General features: G+C 41.0%; 1 protein-coding gene across 7 annotated transcripts; it reads left to right on the top strand.

Annotated features, from left to right (window-relative positions):
* Positions 1-8509: 8509 nt before the first annotated feature.
* Positions 8510-26629, top strand: elf2 (E74 like ETS transcription factor 2). Of its 7 annotated transcripts, none has more exons than XM_023954755.1 (10): positions 8510-8645; positions 15672-15805; positions 15897-16134; positions 22280-22393; positions 22520-22699; positions 22929-23015; positions 23135-23327; positions 23417-23821; positions 23896-24061; positions 24142-26629. In XM_023954755.1, exons 2-10 carry the CDS (start codon positions 15731-15733, stop codon positions 24736-24738), a joined length of 2055 nt encoding a protein of 684 aa, XP_023810523.1. In that variant the 5' UTR covers positions 8510-8645; positions 15672-15730; the 3' UTR covers positions 24739-26629. The 7 variants fall into 7 exon arrangements, with proteins under 7 accessions (XP_023810523.1, XP_023810543.1, XP_023810525.1 ...); XM_023954775.1 differs by having other exon boundaries at positions 15900-16134; XM_023954757.1 differs by having other exon boundaries at positions 15675-15805.
* The last annotated feature ends 891 nt before the right edge of the window (positions 26630-27520 follow it).

The following is a 27520-nucleotide window of genomic DNA, read 5'->3' on the forward strand; positions in this document are numbered from 1 at the left end:
CTATTTGTGAAAATTAGACCGTACAAATAAAAAAATATTTACTTTTTTTTAGTTTAAAAAGATTATTTTATTCTGTAAAGCACTTTCTGTTACCAAGGTTTGAAAAGTGTTTTAAAAATACAGTTTAGCTCCATACGTATCGCTGGTTACAACAATTCATTTGTGCTTCAGTCACAATCAGATTTTAAAAAGTTTATATTGTAGTTTCTTTAAATCTTACTGAATTATTTTGGTGTCTTGAAAGCCATCGTCTTTTATCTTTTCTTTATAAATTAAGCAGTTGTAACATTTCTCTTTCAAATAACAGCCCTGTACCTCTAGTTGATCCAAAATGTTGCAGCAAACATTTTACTGTACATGCAAAATTTGGATTTCAAGATTTCATTTTTCTCTTTGTTTTTGACGTTTATTTTGATTTGGTGTCTGGTGAAACCATACATTTACCAACTCTCAGAGAAGCTCTTTAAAGGTATCAAATTCAAAAAGTCAGAGTTTCATCATTTCCAAACAGGGAACTTGTCTATAGGAGGCAGTGCTTGGCCATCAAGCCTGTCTCGTGTGGAACCATTTCCTGCAACTTTAGACAAAGTTCACACTTGAAACTGGCATGGGTGACACTGAGCTGTTACTTTATTTATTTTTATAGGAAAAACCCCGACCTGGACTCCTGGAGATCAGATAATGCACCGATTTCCTCGATCCTCTCTCTTTAGTCTCCATCAATACAAATAAGCCGACCATCTATTTGTTAAAGCTGAAGTTTCAGTGTCTCTTGCATTTTCTCTCTGATCCCCCCAACTGATGCAGGTATGATGGAAGTGTCTTCTTGTTAAACATGAGTCTTTTCTCTCCCCAGTCACCTCATTCACACTCTTAAGGATGAGACTGTAATTAATTTACGGCAGTCCGTTATTTTTCCTGACACTAGAATAGAGAGTTGCTGCAAATTGTTTTAATTCCTTAAACTTGGATTCAAAAGTTCACAACTGAATTCCTGCTTTGATATGAATTGGCTCAATATTATTTTTAAAATTTGCATTTTAAAAAGCCATTTTTTCACATAACTACTGATGTAAACAGAAAACGGCAAAACAACAAGCAAGCAAACAAGATATGTTTTAAAAAAAAAAAGTTTCCTGAAAACCTAAAGTATTGTTTTATTTCTCGGGGACAGTGCACGTTAAAAGCATCACTGCAATGAGCCGGAATTAGCCCAGCAGCTATTTTTCATCTGTTGTCCCCAGACAGATCTTAAAACTGTTCACTTAAAAAACAAAAAACAGGATACACAATAAAAATACAATTATGAAACTATCAATTATTATACCTATTGATAAAAATACATACATTATGAAATATTAAAATGAATCTCGAAGACACATGATTGCATAAATCAGACAAAAGGAAGGAATGTTAAAATTCTTTAAAAGGGGGTTTTTCATGTGCTTTTTAAACATATTGTATGTGGTTGCTTCTCTGATTATGAATTTAAACTGTGTTTTGTATGTGAAGATTGATTCAAATGATCTAATCTTTTTGTTTAACTCGACCCTTATTTAGTCAGGCTTTTCTGAAAATGGGTTGGAATGCTTTTTAATATTTAACAAACTGACATAGATTATTATTTACTTATATTGTCAGATTTTTTTCTCCTTACATGTAATGAAGTGAATCAACTTGAATGATCTAAATATGATTTTTGTTTTTACTTTGTTGACATTGACTGAGTGTGGCTTTAGGAAAGCATGTTTGTAAATTAATAAAGAGTTTAAAAAAGTAAATAAAATGGGTAATCTTTTTTTCTGATGTGAAACATGATGATATCAAAATATCGTTTAGTTTAGTAAAGCAGAATTTGTAAGTTTGTGTTTACAAACTTTTGTTCCGACTCCTCTGATTGTTTACACCGTGACGTCACGCCCGAGCAGCGTACGCTGCAAACGGAGCCCGCAGCCGTTAGCCTCGCGGCTGGCCGGGGAGCGTCGTTTCGAACCCAGGGCGTTCGGCGTTATCGCTCCGCGAGGCCTCGAAGGTCGTTGACGCTCACGCGCCAGTTCAAAAAAACCAACGCGGCCACCGTCGCTGGCGTTAGCGGCGGCGCTCCTCTATGGAGTTAATTCAGTCTCAATAATCAGAAATGCACACAACCAGTTTTACAAATGCACACGCTCCGATTCACAAATGTCATTTTATGCAAACGTGAAAAATAAATTCGGAAATACACACCCTGTGTTTCACAAACACACAGATTGTGTTTCACAAATGCACACTAAATGTTTTACAAATGCACAATAAGTGTTTCTCACAAATGTGCACACTGTGTTTCACAAAAAACATTTTAGAAATTCACAATAAATGTATCAGAAATACACAGTAAGTGCTTCACAAACATGATTTTTAGGTACACATGTGATGTGAACTCACAGATCATTCGAACTGCAGAATGTGCATTCAAAATCCCGTTCTCGTTTGTGAATCTCCCCGTGTGTGTGAGAGATATTTCTACGGTGAATATTGAGACTCATCTGACGGAGCGGGTCAACTAATCTCACCATTGGCTAGTGAATCTGTCAATCAAACTCATCGGGAAAGCAGGCGGGTTCGCTTTTAGCCAATCGAATGGCCCCTTACACTTTCTCTACGCTTTCTGCGGGTGGCAAAAGCCCCGCCCATATTTGATTCTGTACCAGTCGGTCGTTAGCGTGTTAGCCTTAGCATGGCTTGTCGGTTTATTGCCTTCGGTTGTCAAAAATTACTGGCTTGTGCAACTTTTCAGTGGACCTGGAAGCAAGGCAACAGTGGTTGAATGCAGTTGTCTTAGAATCCATCGAACTCTGTACTGGTCATGAGATTTAAAATGAATGTTTCACTCGGGATTGTTTGTACGTTATTCTCTTAGCTTTCATGCTAGCGTCATTTCAACACTCAGACACGGTTTTGATCATATGAAGGTGGAGGAGAAAAACCTGCAACTTCCACAGTAGGTTCTGTGGAGAAACTGGCATCACTTTGCTCCGTACCACATGGGACTACATTACCTCAAGTTCATCTCACTGTCAATCACAGATACCCAATACACATCCCCTGCTCAGCCCGAAGTCACTTTGCTTGACCTTAATTTTATTTTTTTAATAACTCAAATGTCATTGATTTTATATTGTAACCATATACATATACACCTCTTGGCCAGGTCACCCTTGCAAAAAAGATCCTCATCTCTCTGGGTTTTATAGCTGGTTAAATACTAAACAACAAAAGATGGTCATAGAACAACAAAGTGCAAACATTCACCCTTTATTGCAGAGTAAAATTCAGAGAAAACATGGACAGATTAAAACATCAAAATTTAAGCAAATGTGGAATCTCTACTGATTTGAATTTTATTTAAACTGGAACTAATTTTCATAACTTCCTTACATACAATGAAGTCCCTTGAACAATACAACAGTATTGATTTGAACTCTGTCTTGCTCCCCTCAGTCTCTCTTCTTCTGTATGTAATTATGTCGCCTAAATTAAGTTCTAAACACACTGGACAGTAAAGATGTAGGTCCACTCCCAAACGGTCTGAATTCCACAATGGATTGATGTCGTCTTGCAGTTCCAACATTTGTGGACCCAGAAGAGGACTGTCCCATACCAGGACATTGATCCCAGGATGAGGTTCAGTCATGGATCCACTCTCCTCCCATTCAATCTCTGGAACCAGCATACCCTGACAAAAAAAAAAAAAAAAAAAAGATACTGTTTATGAACAGCACTGTTTTTTTTGTGTTTTAGATTATGTAGGAACAGTGACCGACTAATAATAACTTATATTGTTGCTTGCAGGCAGACCTCATATCTCCATAACTGTTTATAATTTGCAAATAAGTGAACCTTAACAAAGTAGTGACATTAGTACATCTGATGGCTCATAATGCCATGCATTGTGATGCATTTTGAACTTGCAGATGTGCTATTCTTCCTACAAACAAACAACTTAGGGAAATTGTTTGCACCACACAACAATAATCCTTTTCATTCATTTTCGATGAAAATTCACTGTAGTCATTATGATTTCATGATACTCTTCTTGATACTTTCCACTTTAGTCAAACTGCACACAAATCAGTTGTCCAGTACAGTGAGATTAAATAAAGCATTTACCCGGGGATCAGAAACAGGGTTCTGGGTCAAGCCCAACTGCCACAGCTGATTTGGTGTCATGCTTTGCTCCGTCCTGATTGGATGGCTGTCCCACGCGTCACTAAAGACATCCAAACTGGCCTGAATGCGTGGTAGAAAAATGTAATGGCAGCAGAATACGTGATGTGACTGATATTGAGCAAGTCTTGGTCCTCAGGAGAGTGCAGGATGTTGTAATATAAACCAGTAACACTCACGAAGACATCACACCAGAGGAGCTCAATCCTGTATTTGAAAAAAAGCAAAAATAAATATAATATTGTCAGATTTATTTTTAATACATCATTCACTTTTATGTATCAGGGCTCCAGACTAACTTATTTCACTAGGAGCATAGTGGCCCCTAACTGAAAATTTTAGGGGCACAACCAGAAAATTTAGGGGCGCATACCGTAAATCAACATTCTAACCAAATCTACTAATTTCCACTGTATTACAAATAAATACTTTAATAATAGATGCAGAAATTACAATGTGCTGTTTCTAATTCAGTGTCATATTTTATTCTGCACTTTTGAAGATGCAACATGAAGGTAAACTGACAGCACCATCGCTGTCACGACAGTACAACTAAGTAAAAATAGTAAAAAAAATACCATACTTTTAGAATAAAAAAAAGTTTTTAGTAACAAGTGATTACCGTAGTAACCTTTCGTAATTTCACAGTTTCAAACAATACTTAAATGTATGTAAATATTAGAGGATGGAAATTCATGTTGGTGACACCAAATAGGTTCAGCCAAGATGCACAATAAGCGTGTTTGAGATCACCCAGATGGACGCAACACTGCACAGATCACCTGGTGTGTGACGTATATTTTTGTTTTTGCTCCAACATCACCTGTCAATCAAAACAAAAATATCACGAGAAAGGGGTGAGAGCAAGACACCAATCAGAGCGAACGCAGCTGGAAATTTAGTATTGAACTGACTAAAAGCTGCCCTACAGACTAAAAAACAATGCATTATGGGACATGCGTCCTGATGGGTTTTTTGTAGTTCACTGATCAATTAAAATAATTTAAAATACCAACTGATTAAAAAAAGGCTACATCCATTACAAAACATTAAAATAATTATAAAAGATGTAATATCACAGCTCATACTTAGGGGGAGAGGCATATTAAAACGAAATTGAATGTTAAGGACAACTCCTAATTCCTGGTCTCTTTCAGTCTCGCTGCAGCTTCGATTTCATGCGAGTTTGAGACCCCTGCTGTACACTCTGGCACTGGTACACTAGCTGCAGGTCGGAAGAACGAATCAATAGTTCGCTTGCTCATAGCTCAGACGCACATATCAAGTTGTGATGATATTTGTCTCCGTTTCCTTCCCACGGATGTTTACGCGCGCTCGATTATCTCTAGGCCCCGCCCCTCCACATATTTTAGCCACTTGCAGTGACTTTCCCTATTCTTCTCACACGCATTGGCCGCCTCAGGCATCACTCAATGAAACGCGAGTGTGTGCTCGCGTGTGCTCCAGTCTCATGAGTATTCGCGCGAGTGTGTGTGTCTGCCTGCGTGCGTGTGCGCTCGCGTCTCATCGATGATTTCATCTCTCATTTCATCGATCATTGACGTGCTCCTTTCATGTTTAATGTATAAAAAATACGGAGGGTGGAGGAGGCAAATTTACTGGTAGCACATGTGCGACTGGGTGTAAAATTCAGTCGCACACTCTCAAATTTTGGTCGCAAAATGCGACCAAATGGACGCAGTCTGGAGCCCTGTGTATATATTAAAGCTTCTAAAACTAGGTTCAACTCACCGTTGATTGTGTGTACACTTTTCCCACAATGAAGCCGTTTGTGTCAGTTGTACGTACTGTGAGCATCAACTCGGCTATGCCCACATTTTCTCCTCCGTGATCTCCTCTCACCCTGACAATAACATGAAAATCATGTCTCAAACACATAATTACAAATGCATCGGCAATACGGTACACATCAGTTTAAAATGTAATGTTCTTATGTATGATGCCAATAAGTAGAATTTCTAGGTTAAAAAAATTGCAGGAGTGGGTTACATGTATCACTGGGGAAAAAAATGAGGTGAGAGAGACTGTTAAGGGGGGGTAAAATGTTATTCATGAGGGGAAAGTTTTAGAGTTGCCTTTGTTTATGGAGAGGAGTCTAAAAAAAGTAATTTTATTTTTGTACAAATAACCAAGTACTTATACTGCCTGATATGTGAATAAAATATTTCTTTATGAATGACATGAATACCTCAGAGGAAAGCCATAAACGTTCACAGCGTCACTGAAGAAGGCCAAGTGGGTGTCTGCACAGTTGTTGTCTGCTATCTTCTCAGGTACAAGATCTATGGAATACAAGTACAAATACTTTCAACTGACAGATGTTTACAGCGGCAAAAATGCTAAATTCCCAATTGACAGGTAAAACAGTAATACAATAGGATGATAAAATATGAAATAGAATAGAATAGAAGGGTATTTAATAATCCCTGAGGAAATTTTTTTTAAAATGGCCATCTTAAAAAAACACATAAACACACATGCATTACAAATAGAAATATCACAAAATAAAAAGATTGATAAAAAAAGGTAAATAATTGGAAAATCAGTGGGTAAAATTAAAAGAAATTACTTGTAAGATGCCCTGCCAGAGAGTTGTATTGCCTGATGGCACGAGGAACAAAAGATTGTCACGCTGTCACGCTTCAGTAATTCCTAGAGAATAAATAAAAACACAACAAACATGGATTAGATAATTTAGCTGTCTGATCTTAAATTACATAATTTTCAAATATATGAAAGGGGAATTTTTTAAAACACTCTTGCTATGATTACTTGAGCTTGTAGTAAAGAACACCTTTAAAAAAAATCAGAGACAAGACACTGATCACAGGAAGCCTGTGTGTAATACTTACAGTAACTTCTACTCTAATCACTGTTGACAGCTGATTTCTCCCATCCACCCTTTCTGTGACTACTTATCGACTACAAAACAGCCTAAAAACATAATGTTTGGGATTCTTGTCATTACGTCATTGGAAGTAAAGATACGGGGAATTTAGTGGCTGTCACTCTGACACAATCTCACAGGGCTTTTCAGCACAATACGGGTTCTAACGTTAGAAACTTAATGAGGCTTCTTTTATTCATCAGTGGATTCAATGTATGTTATATTTAAAAAATGCCGTTTTCATGAATGTCATATGAATTAACTTTGTTGCACAGTCCACCCCGTCTTAAAGTCTGGGTTGTGAAAATGCTGTGTCTAACTTTAACCCGGATCGCGTTTACATAAAGGCAGCACACGGAACAACTAGCTAGTTAGCATAGCATAGCATCAGTGTTAAACAAATCGCCGTCTCCAAATCAATACTTTTTATTAAACTTTCTTTGCTGCTGTAAATCCGGCATTCTTTTCCCCTTAGTTCCTTATGAATCATGTTAAGAACCTACAGATCATTGGCTATAGACGCTAGCTTGAACCGACACCGGCTTGAACTTCACTCACAGGCAGCCACAACTTGCACAGGCTAAGCAAAACAAAGCTAAGCTAATTTGCGGTGGGGGTACTCTGCAAACGACTCGGCTGCAGTGTTCATAAAGCATTCACACATGTCACTTGGCAAAGGAGAACGCTTCAACTTAGTATTCAATAACATTACAGGACGTACAACGAGGGAATGATCAAATAAATGCATTACTTACGGGCTGAGACTGATCCAGTTCAGAAGACCTCTCCGCCATGTTTGCCGCCCGCGTCCTCCCAACTGCTGTGCTGAACAGCTCCCTCCCTCGTCACTTTGAAAGTGAGGAGTGTAAGGGGCCATTCGATTGGTTAAAAGCGAACCCGCCTGCTTTGCCAATGAGTTTGATTGACAGATTCACTAGCCAATGGTGAGATTAGTCGACCCGCTCCGTCAGATGAGTCTCAATATTCACCGTAGAAAAATCTCTCACACACACGGGGAGATTCACAAACGAGAACGGGATTTTGAATGCAAATTCTGCAGTTCGAATGATCTGTGAGTTCACATCACATGTGTACCTAAAAATCATGTTTGTGAAGCACTTACTGTGCATTTCTGATACATTTATTGTGAATTTCTAAAATGTTTTTGTGAAAAACAGTGTGCACATTTGTGAGAAACACTTATTGTGCATTTGTAAAACATTTAGTGTGCATGTGTGAAACACAATCTGTGTGTTTGTGAAACACAGGGTGTGTATTTCCGAATTTATTTTTCACGTTTGCATAAAATGACATTTGTGAATCGGAGCGTGTGCATTTGTAAAACCGGTTGTGTGCATTTCTGATTATTGAGACTGAATTAACTCCATACTCCTCGGGCTGACAGGGGGCTGCAGCGACGGGGTCTGGCCACGGAGGAGGAGAGGCGATAGTGGATGTCAGAGAGTCGGAGGCAGACGACAAACGAGCATTAACCAGCTAGTTTACTGGCGGAACGAACGGGAGGCTAACGGTGAGTGACGCTCTCGCGCTGATTGCTAGTTTTCGGCTAACAAAGCTAACCAAAGTTAGCTAAGTTCACGTCCATAGCCCGCCTTTAGGTTTTAAAAATGCGAAATTCACCCCGGTGTGGTGACACTTTCAGAAATAAGTGGCACGGGGGGTTCACGGCTAAGGGGTGAATTTCCCACCATGACCTGTGCTAACCCCTCCACCCACCTTGCTCAAAGGCTCCCGGCAGGAGTTGAGCTCTGACTGGGATCTCAACATTTGTTTTTTAACCCGGGCTGCTGCAACAACAAGCTGTTACGATCAGTGTTGACGGAGGGAAAGTTGCACATTGGTAGTTGTTAGCATGATGGTTCACCTGCAGTTTTTGTTTGTGTCAGCCCTGTAATCAAACACATGCAGATGTTTGTTTTTTGCTTAGTTTTGGAAACATTCAAACCAATCATTTCTGTTATTTAGGGGCCTAAAACCCTTCACGATTGGTCCAGGAAAAAGGCGCATCATTTTTAGGCATGCCTTGATCACCTTTACCAGAAAACCAAAGGTGATCCAACACTTTGTGCCTTTTTTAAGGCTAGTAGAGTGAGTCTTGTATCTGCTGCAGAAACCATGACTGAAGCCTTCCTACCTCCTATTGAACCTTCAAAATAAGTCATTGAAGTTGGCGACGGAATGACACCACTTCTAAAGGACCCCCCTCCTTTACGACCTCTCCGTATTTTCGTGACTGTTGGCATATTTATCGGAAGTTAATCTCTAAATTATTTAATTTATATGTTTGTAATGGTCACAGATTATTCTTTTTTTTTTAGGAACCTGTAAGATAAAGGCTTGAACCTTTGCCTGTGAGTTGCCCGTCCGTGTGCTGGTTAATGTTTGAGCCCGCCTGCCTTTTGCCCAGACATCCCATAGTCAAAGCTGACAGTTGAACTGCAGTCTGAAGGTTTGTGTTTGCCGGACGACAAGGTCGTTTCCAACTATTCTGCTTTGAGGCGGTGAGAAAGCCAGAGTCCAGGAGCTGACACTGCACTCAATGTTTTGTTTAACAAAGATGAATAGATCATGTGGTGGAAGACAGCTGCAGCTTTGACTTTCTTCACAAGCCTTTTTGTTTTCTGGCAGTTTGCCTTTCATTGTCAGTTTCAGAAGTAGGCTGGAGCTTCAGGAACATAGGAAGGAAGCTAGTTAAAGTGACTTTTCCTTGCAGTAAAGTTGTTATGTTCTAGGTTGGACTTGTTTTTTGCCTTTTTATATTCGCCTAGACGGATATTTCTATTGTACAGCTGAATTCCAATTTCCATAAAAAATGTCCGCTTTCGTAAACCGCCGCAGGTCGGGGGGACTTTTGACGTTGCGTTTGTTTATGGGCTGGATGTTAAGTAAATCTGGATGCCATAATTGCAGTATATTTGCCGGTTGTGTCATCAGTCAGTCTGTGTGTGTGTGTGTGTGTGTGTGTGTTAGGCAGGGCACAAGGCAGGGTGTTGTATCTACAACAGCAGCCCCAGCCAGTCGGAACAAAAGCTCAGTTGTTGAAAAGTCATGTGACTGCGAGTGTGCATGGGTTCCACCCTCGTCTTGTGATGTGAGCTCGAGGCAGGGCCTGAGAAGTGCTGAATCGCTCCTTCCACCCCCGGCGCAAGCAGGCAGAGAGGAGACGGGCAGCCTGACAGTCGGACGAACGGACGAATGGATGGATGGATAACAGACGTACACTGAGTCAAATTTGAAAACGAATCGGAACGCCCAGAAAATCCATCACAGCAACATATCATCGAATTGATTTAGACTTCTCTGAGAAGTGAAGATGCAGAGCTGCATTCTGGATATCTCTTTTATACACAAGGCAAGTTGGGGCATGTTTTTAGTTTTCCGTTAGAACAGTGGGAAACGGTGGCCTTTCTTGCTACAAACCATTTGCTAAGTGTTAATAGAGCTGAGCTACTTCTCTTTTTTTTGCCTGAGTCATGGTCAGATGCTCTGAGACACTCCTTGTGCAGTCCTTGTCCTTCAAATAGTCATAATTCCTTCACTGCAAACCTGATTTAAAAAAGCTGATTACAAGCAGGGTGGAGGTAACACTTTTTGCAGGTTTTCCCTTCTTTTATGAGCTTTAGAAAGAAACAAAAAACGTTCTTAATATTGCGCTACAAACCAGAGGCAGCCACGTGTCCTCGGTGGGCTTGTCGGTCTTGAAATACTGGTTTATATGAATGCAGCTTTTAATGGGACTCCAAAAAAACAAGACAGCATACTGTTTTGACCCATTTTGAAGCTCACCCTGCAACTTGATCGTTGCACATTGCTTCTATGGTTTTATATAACACACACAGTTACTTTTAACATTTTCTTGTCCTTGTTCTTGAGTGACTTTCCAGTGGCCAGTTCTGGACAGATTGCAAAATGTCTGTGAGTCACGATTTCCAACGTCCCTTTGAGTTTAACTTGCTAGCAGCTGTCACTTCAACAGCTAATAACATCACACACTTTGGAACTTGGACGCACCCATCTTTCATCTCTGTGCCAAAGAGATCAAGAGTCCAGATATGAAATCATTCAACCTGACTGAAAGGATTAGTGAAAAAGTGAAAAAAGCTGGTTTCTGAGTCACACAAAAGAAACCTGAAAAGTCAACAACATGGTGAATTCTGCAGAAGGGGCCCTTACACCTCTTGTTACTCGTCCCATGTCAGTTCGTGTGCTGAACCTGTGACTGGACCTGGCATCCTTTGTGCAGTGTGGCATGTCTGTCTGCTTCGTGCTGTTTATGATCCTGAATAATTGAGAAGATGATTTCCATGTGAGCTGTAACAGAAGGAACGGCAACACAACGTGGGCCATTCATTATACAGTAGGCAGAATGTGCTTTGATACCCGGATACACTCAGTGTTTGTCATCTTAGGTCAGAAGTTTGACATTTTAAACTTAAACTTAATAAATGTATTTATTTGTACGTTTTTAACCTGTCTACCTTTTCATTTATGCAGAGCCTCCTCCAAAATTTCAGCCACAGCCTTTCCTTCCTTTTTATGTTTTATTGTTGTTGTTTTCAATCTATTGTTTCTTGTGACTTTTTACTGTTTTACCTAAAAGGTAGTTTATGTCAAGCACCTTTATGAAAGGTGCCATATATTTATAGGGATGGATTGATTATTTTCAGATTAAATGTACTTAAGTCATCGCCATGATGGAAGAAATTCTGTTGGGACTTTTTGGATGTTGACAAAAATCATCTAATTTTGCTGGTAACAAAAGTAGTTTGAGATACGAAGGAAAAGACGCATCAGAGGCATGAAGATAAAGAAAGTGGAGCCACACTTTTGTGGACCTTTTAAGAAAAGGAGTGGTTTACTGGAAGTCTTTCAAATGTTCTTCACTTTCTTTTCTCTGAACCCTCAACACAAATCTGTATTTATCTTTTGTGACCATACTTTTATCTTTTTGGACAACGGTAAAGTTTTAGGCATGTATGTATTTATTTTCATTTTACTGATTATAAGAGGGTCACATTGATTTGTACTCAGATTACTCTTCCTAAACCTTAATATGATCAAACTAAGCACCCAGAATAAAACCCAGCTGCCTCTTGCTGCCCCGGAGGCTTTTTCTGGTTTGATGGGTAAATCACGTCTTTTTTGTCCGTTCTTACCCTCATGACCACATGACAGAGACGGACGGGTAAATCTGGACTTATCAGACTACCTGACCTTGTTTTACTGTCTGATCTTCCTGCTCCACAGACATTTTAAAGGCCTTTTTGTTCATGTTTTATGTTTTCACTGCTATGTGGGTATCAACTGAAGTTGATCCTCATTTAGAAATGCAATACTGTTTAATGAAATTTATGAAAACATTTTCTTTGAAAGCAATTTAATATATGTCTCAGGCTAAAAAATGGACTTTCTGTTGGTTTTTAATGTAAGAGTTTGTCATTGTAATAATTAAAGTTCCACCTTTTATTTAGTTTCATTACTCAAGTAAGAAATAACTAAAATGTAAAGTCTGCAAATAAATGTATATGTGTGAATAATTTGTGAGTCTGTGAGCTGAAACTTGTTTGATTCGGAACTTTTTTACCCCAAATATATATAACTAAAAACATTTTAGTGTCGATCAGTCCAATCAGGTTTCCATTTCACTTTTTATCTTCCAGTTGACCCAAAAATGTTGCTTAAATATATTTGTATATTTTGAGTGATTTGATAAAGTAAAAAAGTCCTTAAAAAACTCCCACAGCTTCAAACTACCATTTAGTTTACTGTAATAACATGGTTTTATTTTAAAATAAAGTGTGTTTTTACTAATGTTCCAAGAACCAAATGACCATACAGAAAATGTGTTGCTACATAACTAACTATAGATGGAATTTAATATCAAGTTGTTTTATTTATCCACAGTTGACCAACTTAGGTCATTTTTAATCTCATTATTGATGTTTTTTTTTAAATGAACAGATAGTTTCACCTTAGTTCTTTTTGAAATATATCAACGTTTTCATTCGGTGTCAACATCATGATGGATTCAGTGATCTTGATGCTGCTGGATAGTCTTCCAGGACTAAGGCCTGCTCAGAAGCTCATTTTTGGAGTTTCATAGCTTGTTGGCATATATGACCCTATTTTTTAGTTCTGCCTGTTATCCATGTTGGCCTCTTAAAGAAACATACAGTTTGAAGGCTACCTAATTCTAATCAGAGTACTCACATTCATTTCATATACTTTTAGCTTCTAGGACACATCAGCTAGAAGTTTTTGTATTTTTGCGCTTTTTAAAATTCATCACTTTTCATCTTTCTAGTTAAACACAAATAAGTTATTTAGCTCCTTTTCATATTTCCTTAGTTAAAAACCAACTCAGATCATCTTTTAAGCTTTTTAAAAAAAAAACATTTAAAAGCAGTTTTTAGCTAAAACAATGCTGTTGGTCATTAGAAAACCACATCTGAGTTGTGGATGCGCCTGATGGCATGGAGCAACACCCCCCCCCCCCCCCCCCTATAATTGAGCTACGTGCTCTCTCTCCCGCTAGCTTACAGCCCCTCACACGCGAGCAATGTCATAGCTATGCAGCCGCACAGTTTTGAATCCGATTCCAGCTCAGACGAGGAGAACAAAGACGTACACGGATCCGTTTGTCTACAAGTGGATCAGGCGCCTATATCGCAAATTTATCGTTATCGCAATATCAAGCTGTGCAATATGCATATCGCAAAAGACGGCAAAAATCGCAACAAATGGTTACCTTAAATATGCAAAAACAATCTTATGGATGCTTGAAGTATTTCATGAAACAAACAAATTACTTTTTGTATTTGACTCCTTTACATCATAGACCAATCGGATGGAGTTCTATCATGTTAGATGTTCTTCTCCTATGTAGATGTGGGTCATTCGGAGTGCAATTTTTAAACTGTTGCAGTGAAATGGAAATTATGTTTTTTGTTGTTTTGCTATATGTTCATATACCGCAAGTTATCGCGATGTTAATCGCGAATATCGCATATCGCAAGTTTTCCTCATGTCGTGCAGCCCTAAAATGGATGCATCAGGGTAGTGGAGCAGGGATCTTGTGGTCCGCCCAACATATTTTCCACATCAGAAATGTGCTCTTTTTTTCAAACTGCATTTTTTTGTCTGCTCCTGAGTCACAATGCTTTGAAAACAGAAATACTCACAAATGCAATTTTAAGCTTAATTGTGTTTATATATGTCCTCCATCATCAGAAAAAGGCCACAGAAACATGTTAAAAAGACCAAATACGCCGTTTTGTTTCATTGGAGTGGGTCTATTAACGTTTCATTTAGAGGTGGTTTTGAAAGAAAAACCATCAAGTTAGATGGTAACAGAATTGGACAGTAAACCAGGTAAAGGTGATTTCCTCGCAGCTTTTTGCTAAATCTCTACAGCGGGTCATGTAAGCATGCAGTGATTGGCAGCTCCAAATATAGCTTTGGTTCTATGTATTTAGACAAATATTGGGTATTGGAGATTCTGCATTATCGGCGTGTTTCTAGTCTGAATTGGTCAAAACTACAGAAGAATCTGTGGTCCATTGATCAGCCCCTGGAATGTCAGCGAGATCAGACACCACTGGGTATAGCAAAAATAATTAGGTGAAGCAGCAAGAAGCTTTAGATGTTTCAGCAGAAGCTGCCGTTTTGAGTTTTCTGCCTTTATATTATTACTTACTTTATGCTGCAGGTAATTTATTAAGGGTAGAAAAAGTACGTGTTGGATCCACTGAACATATGATCAGACTGATGTGCATGTTTTGGTGGCCACTGTCAAGGGCAGTCGGACTGACAGTGTCAGAGTTTGACAGGGAAGAAAAAGTACCGCCCAAAAGAAATGTGAATCTGAGCAGGTTTGAACGGATCAATAAAGGAGTAACGATCATAGGTTTTAGCATTTACAGGACTTTGTTGATGTTTTATTTTTAATAGTCTCTGGTCCTTCGTTGGAATCCGTTCTTTCTACTCGTCAGTTTAAAGCTGATGAGTTCAAAGCGTCTGGAAAAATCAGGCAGAGCAGGAGGAGGTGGAGCATCAGATTAAACAACTGCAAACAGTCGTCTGTCTTCCTCCTTTTCTCTTTGTCTCGGATCCAGTCGTCCCACCGCGCTTGTGCAGAACAGGAACTTAAAGCCCCGTGGTTCTTAGCAACCGTTGCCATGGCGCCAGTCCTCCCTGCCTTGGTTTCCACTGGACACTGCGTGTTTGGTGGAAAAGCTTGGCTTGCTGTCAGGGCATTTTTTCCTGTAATAGCAGACAGGCATGTCCTGCCGGCTAAGACCAGGAGATGAGATCTTAGGCTGTGGTTCCAGGCAAATGGAAGCCATGGGTGTCGTGTATTTTTTTCCTTTTGTTTTACCCTGTTTGAGCCGCATCAAAGAGCGAACATTAATTCAGCAGAACATTTGAATTATTCACCTATTTAAAGTTTAAACGACATTTTCTTTCCATTCACTTTACTTGTGTCATTCTAAAGGGTAGAAAGCTATTTAGGTTTAAAATTTTGTTTTTGTTTTAGCAGCCGGTGAGGCCGTCAGGGAGAGGATCTGCTGCACGGGGGTCTGAAGGGTATGAGCCATGGCCTCGGTGGTGCTGGTTGACACCGGTGGGACAGTGGTGGAGTACGTCGCAGCTGAAGAAGATCTGCAGCAGGTCGGCTTTGTAGCGAAATCCTCAGAATTATACAAATTCATCCCTTATTTGTTAACTGTTCTTCCGCGTCTGACCTTTTCCTTTTCCTCAGCAGGATGGAGAATGTGAGGTGGACCTGGAGATGGAAGGAGAGGTAGAAGGAGAGTGTGAAGCTGAGGAGGTCTGTGAAGACACGGAGGAAGGAGAAGCATCTGGAGGCTGCCCAGCTGTCATCGTGGAGGAGATGCCTGGAGCCTGTCTGACGGAGGAGCAGGGCTACTCAGCCCAGGTTTTGGTCTATGCTGATGACACCGATGTCATGCAGGAGGTGGAGACAGAAGGAGATCAAGGTGAGAACTAGTGCTGTCATGCCATTCATATTAGTGTGGAATTATTTTTTTACTTAATAAGCTTAGAAGCTTCGTTTTTAGGTATTGTCATGTAAATTTTTGAAATTGTGAGACAGTAAAAGATCAAAACACAACTGAAAAGGGGGCTTTTTTGTTTTTTTATTATAACAGACTTCCAACCTTTACGTTTACACAACCAAGGTTTTTTTTTCAATCTTAAACATTTAAGAAAACAAAACAAAAAAAGTCTAGAGTGCTTCAATTCACAGCATCAAAAAACAATTTTCTGATCAAATCCCTAAAATATTAAACACAAACTTCTTATTAGGGGTGCATGATATGAGGAAAACTCGCGATTTGTGGTATTAGTGATCAATATTGTGAAGGCAATATAACTTGTGATGCATCAACAAATAGCAAAACAACTAAACACTTCATATCCATTTCACTGCAACAGTGTCATGTAAATAAGAGTCAACATAACTTAAATGACCCTCTTCTACACATGAGGCGAACATCAAACATAAAAGAGCTCCATCTGATTATTTGATTCATTAAATACTTCAAGCTGCCATGAGATTGTTTTAGCAGATTCGAGGTTTCCGTTTATTGTAATTATCGCAGACTTTTTCGATATACAAATTGCACCGCTTGATATCGCGATGACGATAAATTTGCAATTTATTGTGTAGCCTAGTTCTTAATAATACCACAATGCATATGTTGACATACCTTATTCCACAGTTTATCGCAACAATGAGACAGTAGGAGAGCCATGAGTCATGATGTAGCTTCCTATAACCTGTTTGAGTGGATTTGATCATTTTGAAGACTGGGATGCAGCAGAAGAGAAGATCAGGAGGTAATGAGACACGAGGAGGAATTAAACTATTGAAGTGTTTTTCTTTGAAAACTAACTTTTACTTCATCATCTGGACTAAAACAAGCATTAAGAGATGAGCTTTCCCACTGGAATGGTGATTTGTTGAATGTTTCACGACTTTCCTCGAAGAGGAAACAGCCGGAGCAGAGCGCGCCGTAGCTGTTACCATGACAACGAGACGCACCACATTTTAAATGGACCGCTTTTTGTGAAAAACGATTTAAATCATTACAGTATTGAAGTTCTAATAATTGATTTGTGATGTATACTTTTCGTAAACTGTTTCAGACTTCATAGAAGATTTAATAAAAACACGCACTTTAAATAATTCATCACAATAAACGTATTAATTTGACATCTCTAGTTAGAACCCGCTCAATGCCCAAAACATTTGACTAAACTTTCATGTGCTCTTCACTTGACAGTAGCATTTAAGGAAGCACATAAAAATAGTTACAAAGAAAAAAAGTTTTAAAATTATTATTAATTAATTTTTTTTAATATAATTATTTTTAAAGACCCAAAAAGGCCCTTTGGAGCAAAAACCTCATTTAAGTCTCCTTTAGTGAGTCCAGATGAATCTCTGCACCGATCCTACGCAGTGGATCATCAAAAACGATGTCTGAGCCAAAGATCCAAGATGATAACACAAAAGGAAGACAAGCTAAAAAAGGAAAAAGTAGAGCTCTCTCATTACGTCTATGTTTGCTTCTTTTTTCTTCACGTTAGTTTTTAACTTAATTCCTCTTTCTACTGTTGTTTTGGATGCATGGATCATGTTAATGGTGGTTTGCTGACGTGCACTGAGGCTCCATCCTCAGTTAAGGGATTGTAGTTGGTGCCATTTCATATACTGTTGCTGGATGAAATGTGCAAACAATCATAATATCTGACTCAAGTTGATGGCTTGCATTAAATTCACACAGAGCAGAACTCAGGCTGTCTTTATTCTTATACTGCCTCCTTGTGGAGGTTTTATGGAAACTTGAATGCTTTTTGTTGGGCTGGAGGTGTCTGCAAGATCTGTAATGACCAAAAACAGAATACTTTTTGGTGTCTTTAATCAAATGTTTACAGTCTGGTCACACAACACACAGGACTCCCACTCAAACGGGATAAAGAGCTCGGCACAAAGGGATAAATTCACTCAAATGTAGCCCAGTATGAAGAATTTTTCCAGCCCTGAAACACAGCTGGGTCTTTTAGTATGTGTTTATTGAAACTAACTTTAAGATTCTCTGACTATTTGCATTAAATAAGTCAAGAAGAAATACAAACCAAAGTGAGTAGAATCCAAAAAGAGATTTAAAGGGTTGGAATAGATTTGTGTGCATTTATTTTTGAATTGGGGATTGAGACCTGTCGAGAAGTTGGGAAACCGTCTGGTTACAGATGAAGTCTTTATTAAGAATTTAGTGGTTTTTTGTAAACAACAACAACAAATATAGATCAGCATAGATTTATTTTTAACAATTACAATGTTTTTCTTTTTTACTTTATTTATTGTAAAAGCAAAAAAAAAGGAAAAAAGAGACAACTACCGTATCATATGCCCTCTTTATTCCTTTTTTGTATCTAAATCATTAAAACAAATAAAATTGACCTGGATATGTAAGTTTTGATTTGATTTGAAATGGTTTATTTCAAGCAATCAAATGGAAATAATACACAAAAGCAATATAATCATCAGTTATACATTCATACAGTAACTAATCAAACTTAGGATAATTAGACATAATTAATAAATATTGCTTGAAAGGGAGTGGAAGGAAGCGAACTTATATAATCCCACCCCGTTATACTATAACCATTTTATTACATGATTTATCAATATCCGGTTTCTAGGTTTTATCAGACAGAATTAACAATCATAAGGTATCAAAGCACATGCCAAAGATGAATTACTTAAGTACTACGTCAAAAATAACTATTTTAGAAATCAACATGGCAAATGCAGCATCTGAAATATATGCAAATTATGTTACTTTTAAGCACGCCACGCGTCCTGCTGTATAACCCGGAACCGGAAGTCTTCCAAGTGAATAATAAGTACATTTCTACATTATTTCAAGCATGTAATGATTACAAAAATCTGTTTATCTCAGATAAAAGTACATGTTTCCATAGCTGCTTTTATGTAACAGTTTTTGGATTTATTTATATATCTTCCTAAAATGGTTTGTTTTAAATGCCATTCTAAATAAAACACTTGATTTGACTTGTTTATTCTTTTTACTTAAATTATCTCCCACTAATTAACTCATGTTATTAAGATGTAATTTATGTGTAAATGCAGTGACATAGTTGGATTTCTGTTCGTGATTAGTTTTTTTTATTCTAATCTCTTGCACATAATATAACCTTATGGGGTCTATAAAAAAGACATAATACACAGTCATTAAGTTAGTGATGACCAAAAATAAAAAGCAAATTTACTATGGCAGTTTTTAAGGTTTCCATGGTTTTTATTGATTTATAATATATCTACATTAGATTTTCACCGAACGTGTGGGTGTTTTTTTTAAACGGAAGTTTCATTTTACGTACTCGCTACGCAACAGAGGGAGGGCAAAGGGAGGATTTCCTGTGTCGGTGGCGGAAGGATACAGTCGTGAGGTCATGCTGCGTCCCGTTGAATTTCAGTCGGTTTTCCTGTAGGGGCGGAGTGATCTGAGCTAGCAGCCTCCAATACAATTCAGTGAGAAGTCAATGTGAATCTCCAGCAAGAGGAAAACATGGCGACTTTACAGCATGAGGGGCACTCCAACCAGCTCGACCTGCTGATTAGAGCCAGTAATGTACCTTTGTTTACGCTAAATCTGAACTTGGCAGCAATCGCGGACGCGCAGTTCCGCGCGGAGTCTCGGCCGCGGCGCTTCAGCCCGCAGCCTTGTGCCGTGAAGTAATGGAGGGCAATCAGGAAGTGATCACCTTGGTGGTAGCAACCTGCATGGCGAAGCTACACAGTAAAACTTAGCCGCTTTTTACAGAGGAAAACTGCACTGGGTTGTGTCGCTGTGCGTCTCGAAAGAGTTTTTCGCGTGTCTCGCGCGTTGCACGTCCGAGCGCCTTTTCCCAGCTGCTGGCTGATGGTGAATAACGGTTTGCACGTCGGAGCTGCATAACCAGGAAGTGCACAGATGTTGTCTTTCCTACGTCTTTGCCACGCTGTCTGGCCGAAGGACATGTGGGATTATTTTTCACATGAGCTAATTTATACAACGGCGTTTAACAACGTATTGTTTTCCACGTAAACACAACTGTTTTGATGATTAATTTTACTTTGATCATTTTGTTTCAACAATGTCTTCTTTATTCTTCACCATTACTCTGATCCTGGTGGATCCTGTTGCAATAATGTGTCATTCGCCGTGTTTGTTGACTGAATTCGTTATAAAGAAGTTTTCTTCCACCGAGGATGCAGCTTTTGTTATTTTGCTCTCCGGTTTCCGTTATGGGGCTGTGGAGCCTCTCGTGGAAGCGTGGGACGGCCTGGCGTTTTTTTTCTCCCTCCGCTCTATAATCATTTACAATTTTCGGTCTGTGTTCTCCACCTCTGTTTCGATGAATTCATATGCTTTTATGATGTTTTCTCAAATTATACGAAGTTGTCTGCTTGGTTCTTCGATGCATTTTTGAGGAAAATTGTGCCCCGTCTCAATGGCGGAAGCATTGTTCAAGTGTGGGGGGCGGGGCGTGTCCTCGATTGAGTCGCCCATTGGCCCAGTGGGGTGCGCATTGATTTGAAACGTCAGCAGTCGCCCAGTCAAATTTCAAAGGGGGCAGTCGTTAAACCTCGGATCAGCCAATAGGAGACGAAGCGGGTTTTGATTGACAGGAGGATTTGTGAGCTTCTTCGAAGAGAACTGGAGGGAAAGGATGATTGTAAACACGGAAGTCATCAAGCCAGGACTACTTTTTTTGCTAGACCTGCTTGTTTTTAATTTTTTTTGTAAATTCCAACATAGCTTTCTCGCTTTATTTTTATTAATTTCCTTAAAACATTTCAGTTATTTATATATTTTTTCCGTTTCATAAAACGAAAGGTTTTGAAATTTCCAAATGGCAGGAAATAGTCTTGAAATTTAAGCATTCATCTATAGTTAAGCTGGCATTTCTGGCAGGTTCTCTAGTGTCCAGGACAGCTCTGTGGAATTTAAAATCTACACCAAAATATCCAACACGTGTCCCATCTTTTTATTTTTATTTTTGGTGAATGAGTGAGAGAATCTAAAGATAGCAGATTTGTCGTCTCTGCACGGTGCCTGTTGCCTTAGAAGGCCAAACGTGGACTGTGGTGTAACCATATCTCTTGTGCCTTCCCATTGAGTGACAACAACAGCAGGTGTCCCGGGCTCATTCTTAGGGTCCCAGAGGAAGCAAAGCTTCCCTCACAACAGGCTGCAGTTAATTTTCGACTTAACGGTTATAAATTCTCTCAGGTGAAGGGTTTAAAGGGTTCACATATAATAATCTGCCACAATCAATGGTCGGCATGTGGACTAAAACATTTTTTGTTATTATCTAATCAAAAATAACACTTGTAGTTTGTTTTTTGTACTGTAACATTGCAATTAAAACCGTAACTGTTTTAAAAACATTTAACTACTATGAGTGGCTGAAAAATTGTAGCTTTTGTTGTGGTGTTTTTGGATTTTAGTGAGTTAGTCATGCTTAAAATGCACCCAATAAACAATTAGACCTACCACTAGGGGGCGTCTTTTGTGTTACTGTTTTTTTTTTTTTTTTGGTCATTGTCAGCTTTTTGGTATTTTAAATTTTTTTTCTGATTATGATGGACACATTTAAAGAAAATGAAGCTTTTCTGAAATTGCATTTCTGAGGAGCAGACGAAACAATGCTGCTGGTAAAAGCTCATAGCAGTGACATTGGTGCTGCAATCGGCGGGCCCCAAGCTCCCTGCTCCGCTCCATTCTGATGCCTCCACTTGTAGTTGAATAGATCTGTTGACGTTTTTGTTTTCCTCGTCCGAGCTGGTATTTGGCTCAGAACTGTACAGCTGGATAGCTCTAATATTGCTCGCCGGTTGTTACTAGCTGTAAGCTAGCCAGGGAGTGTATAAACAGATGGATGATGGGAAATGGGGGCAGGCTTACTCCGCGTCAACGGTTTCGTCCACAACTTGGAGACCGCTATCTAACAATAGATTGAAAGATGATTAAACATAAGAGTTTTTCTTGGATGAAAATGACTGCTTGTTTCACTAAAAGCTGATCTTTTGTCAAATCTTGACTGTTGCAGTGGAGGCGTCTGTTCACTTCACCAGCGTTCACTGCTCAGACAAAACTATAGAAGCTGCAGAGGCTCTGCTTCACATGGATTCACCCTCCAGCCTCCAAGGAGACCGAAGTCCAGGTAAAGAAAAAATAAAAAAAGCACACCAACGCCGTCCAGCTGTTGTCGTTCTTGTGCACATGTTCTTTAAAGACAACTGCAGTTGGCCGCCGCAATAAAGATCTCTCCTGTTTGATTCCTGCGCAGATACTTTAGTCCCACCGTGTGAAGTGACTCCGGACTTCCTCCTGGCTGCCATGCGACCTGACATGATTACAGACACAGAGGTGGAGATCTCCACAGAGGAGTGCTGCGAGGAGGAAGATGAGATGGTCACCTCCATGGAAGAGCCAGAGCTTGATAACGAACCTGTCAGAAAGAGACGGGGTACGTGTGAACGGAGATCTGTGCTTAGGGAAACGAGAGGGAGAAAAAAATCTATAAAAATGACATTTTATTTAAGAATCTTGTAATAAATTTGGAATATTTGGTGTTTATGTGCACTAATGAGGAGGAAAAAGCTGTTTAAGATGAATTTCATTACCCGGAATCGCCATCTAGTGCATATTGTTCTGATACTCGCAGCTCGGCTCACCAAAATGTTTCATTTGTGCAGCTGGAAAGAAGCCGAAGATCCATCAGACCACTTTTTCTAACGGCTCCGTGGATCTCAGCATTAAGAAGAAGCCGAGAGAAGGCAAAGGTGTGTGCCGGCCACGTGCGGTCAGATCTCCAACCGCGTTGGTCACAATGCAGGTTTTGATGCTCTGAGGAGCAATGGTCTGTGGGTAAAGTTTGTCTGTTTTTTTCGGTGTGCACCAGGGAGCACCACGTACCTGTGGGAGTTCCTGCTGGAGCTGCTGCAGGACAAGAACACCTGTCCCAGGTATATCAAGTGGACTCAGAGGGAGAAGGGCATCTTCAAGCTGGTGGACTCCAAGGCCGTGTCCAGGCTTTGGGGCAAACACAAGAACAAGCCTGACATGAACTATGAGACGATGGGACGAGCGCTCAGGTGGGGAGTGTTTGCACTGTCAGGAAAATTCTTCATAAAAAAAGACAAAACTACAGAATCTTAACATCAGGGTTTTGGTTCGTCTTCAGATATTACTACCAGCGCGGCATCCTCTCCAAGGTCGAGGGCCAGCGGTTGGTTTACCAGTTTAAGGAAATGCCCAAAAACATCATCATCATTGACGACAAGGCGGACATGTCGGATGACCTGATGGCCTCAGACACGGCGGCGTCGTACGAGCGCGTCCCTCCTCCATCCGACATGTTGCTTCAAGCCTCTGAGCTCCCGCCTTCAAAGAAACCCAACATTCTGAGAGGAGCCAACAGAGCCGGCGTGGTCCAAACCTCCGTCGCCGCGAGCAGCAAGTCGCCATCAGGAGGCGGAGCCACCATCACTACAGCAGGGCCGAGGATTGTCGCCGTCTCGTCGGCTCCGGACGGGAGCCAGAGCCGGCAGCAGAGCACGGCTGGGATGTCCAACGCCGCCGGGCCGAGGTTAGAACCCCTGAAGGGGCAGCATCGGTTACCCAACGGACCGACATCTCACGTTTTCTGCTTTTCAATCGCAGGACGGTACGGGTGGCAATGCAGGTTCCTGTCGTCATGACAACATCACAGGGCCAGAAGATCTCCACCGTGGCTGTGCAGCAGCCAGCAGGGGCAGCCAGCCCCACCACCATCCTCACCAGCGCCTCCAGCGTCGGCGCCGCAGCCAACGCCAACTCCCAGCAGAAGGTTTGTTGGACCCCAAGCTGAAGCTCTGGAAATGTTTTCTCTCTGAAAAGCTTCCCTAAGTGTTTCCTGTCCATGCTCAGGTTGTGATCCAGACTATTCCAACCATGGTCCCGGCCACAGCCGAGAACGGGGATAAGATCACAGTCCAGCTGGCGAAGATCATCACCATCCCGGCCCACCAGCTGGCCCAGTGCCAACTCCAGGGAGGCGCCAACAAAGCCAACGCCGCCGCAGTCCCGCCTGCCGGCATCAGCCTTCTTGGAAGCCCCCTGACGGTCCGGGCGCTCACGCCCGTCAACGTTGTCCCGGGAACGCAGGTGATGAGGCTCACCGTGCCCCCCCAGACCCAACAACAGACTCTGGTGGTGTCGCAGCCGGGGAGCATGGGCGGCGGGGCGGGCGTGGTGACCGTGTCCGCGGGGAACCGGGCGGTGGGCGCGCCGCCGCCTCACATCATCGGCGGCATCATCAACGGCACAGAGCTGGTCATAGGACCGGGCGGCGTCACCGTGGAGAAGCTGAAGGCGGCGGGCGCCACTGCGCGGGCCCTGCAGGTGCAGCCCAGCCCGGCGAACCCCCAAACTGTTCAGAACCTCAAGCCGGAGGCTGCGGACGCTAAGGTGGTTACCAAACTGTTAACTCCAGACGGGATTAAGATGGAGGAGCCCGAGTATTAAAACATTTCTTCACCTCCTTTAGACTAAAGCTAGTTTTTACATTTCTGAGGTCAATTTTACTTTTACCTGTAATAACCAGCAGCAACCTGTGAGACTTTAAAGGTTTGTTTTTAGTCCTTCTCCCCGTCGCTGCCTAGAACTGACACGGACTGACGGAACCTCCACAGAACCTCCACAGAACCTCCTTAGGTCTGGATCTCTGAATCATAGGAATACAGACTTGAAAAGGACCAACCTGCATCACTACAGGCCACGCCTTCTGGCCGGATCACTGACAAACGTCAACACTACACGAGGCAGAGAGCTGCAGCCAACCACATTGTAAAAAGACAAAAAGATAAGCTTTTTAAAGTGTTTCTACTTCTAGAATTGTTCAAAACCAGCAGTTTTTATTTGATTTTTATTTTTTTTTACACACGTGTATCACTGTGCAGGCCGAGGGCGGGAAGAGGAAGGTGAGCTGAGGGCAGTTTGTCAGACAGGAACTCGTCATGTATGTATATATATATAACCGTCTATACAGCTTATGGAGCTAATGTTAACAGCAATCCTAGATTTCAGCTTTTTTGGAAATGACGAGTAAAAATGTGTGTTGAAATACTTTGTACCAGGCGCAGTATTACGGCAACGGGACTAACATTTGTAGTACAGTGGTCCCTCGTTTATCGCGGGAGTACCAAAAATATCATGACTTTTTCAAGGAGTCTGTATGTTTTAAGGCTGTAACCCCCCACCCCCCATACTTCTACCCTTTTCTCAAACAAACGCCAACATTTCCCCCTTTTTTCTTTTCTTGTTTCAATGTTTGAAACCACCTCGAAAAATAAGTTCAGGGTTATAGAATTAAAACAAAAACATCTCAGATTTATATGGATTTGGCAAACTGAACGCATTCTGTACAGGAGACAGTACAGAGATTGATTGACAGGGTCAAAAAAAAAATTCAAGCAGACAAAATTACTGTTAAGTACTTTGATACTTAAGAGCAAAACGAGAGATATGAATAGTTGTCAGAAAAAGCTATGGACCACATACTCCAGGGCTGCACGGTGGTGCAGTGGTCAGCACTCTTGCCTCACAGCAAGCGGGCCCCACGTTCAAGTCCCAGCTGGGGGCAACAGGACACCAATGGGGAGTTGACACTGGAGCCTTTCTCCCTCCGGGGACTCCGGCTTCCTCCCACCGTCCAAACACATGGCTCTGAGGTTCATTGGTCACTCTAGCTTGTCCCTAGGTGTGAATGTGGGAGCATGGGTGTGTGGTTTGTGGCCCTGCGACAGACTGGCGACCCCCCCCCCCCCCAAAAAAAAAAAAAAAAACGGTTTTAGAAGATGAATGAAAGTTACTCTTAAAAAATCTGCAAATGATGAACGGCGTTACATCAAGGGACCACTGCATGGATCTATTTTGTTTCTGTTTCTCTGATGATCCAATCAGCTTGTTCTGACCCCCCCACTTTTTTTTTTTTTTGGCAGCGTGTTGCTCAGCGTTTCAGGTCTAAATGTGAAAAAAAAGGTGTCTTTCTTTACGTTTGCTCTGCGATTTGCTGCCTGAAAGCACACGCGGCTCTGAACTGATGCTGTCGGATGAAGTAGGAATGTGTGGAAAGCCCGTCTGGGAGCGGACGCATGTGGACTAAAGGTTTTCCGGCCGCAGAAGTCTGGGACCGCTGTGGCCGGCCGGTCGCCTCACACGGACTTACACAGAGGTCAGCGCGTCGGGCCGGTCTGCCGCATCGACTCTGCCCCGACGTTTCTTTATCTTATCTGGAAGAAGGGAAGACGTTCTTTGTTCAGACTGAACCGTTTGTATATTCAACATTTGAAGTATATTCTATTTTGTTGTACTCTTGTTTCAAAGTGTATTAAAGTAGATTTTACTGAAATATCAATCCAAGTTTTTAGTGATGCTGAAAAACTCATCCATGCTTTTGTTACGTCGAGGCTGGATTACTGTAACTCTTTGTTAGCAGCGTGTCCTAAGAGTTCCTTAAGTCTCCAGCTTGTTCAGAACGCAGCAGCTAGATTGTTATCAGGAACTAGCAGAAGTGTTAGCTTCACTTCACTGGCTCCCGGTTGATTCTAGAATCAAGTTAAAGATCCTCCTGTTAACCTATAAGGCCTTACATGGACTGGCCCCGTCCTATATTAAGGACCTCATAGTCCCTTACCATCCAAACAGAACACAGGACTGCTTGAGGTTCCTAGAATTAGTAAAAGTATGGTTGGAGGTAGAGCGTTTAGCCACCAAGCGCCTGTCTTATGGAATAAACTCCCAGCTCATGTAAGAGAGGCCGATTCAGTTTCTACATTCAAAGTTAGACTGAAAACATTCCTCTTTGGACAGGCTTATTGTCAGACTAGTTAGCATTCAGAGATTATTGAATTTACTGTTAATTTGTTTAAATTAAACTTAACAACAATTAGTTGTTTAGTAGGCTGGTAGAAGTTGGAAGCTGGGGTAACTATGGTGCACTGGGGTTCTGTCCTCTTTTCTCATCTACTTCTACCCTCCTTCTCTTCTCTATTCTTGATTTTTATTCATCATTTAGTTCTCCATTCTTCTGTTTGGTGCAGTGCGATTCATGTACTGTCACTCTTTTCCCTCTCCCCTCTGGGGGAGTGGGAATGCTTCCAGATTCCAGTTGGCTCATCCGTGCTCCTGTTCCTGACCGAGTACCTCGTCTCTGCTCCTTCTTCTACACCTGGCTGTGGATCCTGTCTCCAGCTCATCTCGCGCCCCCAGACATCCCCCAACTTTAACTGAATGAAGACCATTTGCT

This window comes from Oryzias latipes, chromosome 1 (genome assembly GCF_002234675.1).
Source record: "Oryzias latipes chromosome 1, ASM223467v1".
In the NCBI taxonomy this organism is placed as follows: Eukaryota; Metazoa; Chordata; class Actinopteri; order Beloniformes; family Adrianichthyidae; genus Oryzias; species Oryzias latipes.

Bases quoted from the DNA above. Each gene is read 5' to 3' on its own strand.
- elf2 (XM_023954755.1), top strand. From the start codon at position 15,731: ATGGCCTCGGTGGTGCTGGTTGACACCGGTGGGACAGTGGTGGAGTAC. The intron at 15,806-15,896 runs GTCGGCTTTGTA...CCTTTTCCTCAG, and splicing joins CTGAAGAAGATCTGCAGCAG to CAGGATGGAGAATGTGAGGT. The intron at 23,822-23,895 runs GTTAGAACCCCT...TTTCAATCGCAG, and splicing joins TCCAACGCCGCCGGGCCGAG to GACGGTACGGGTGGCAATGC.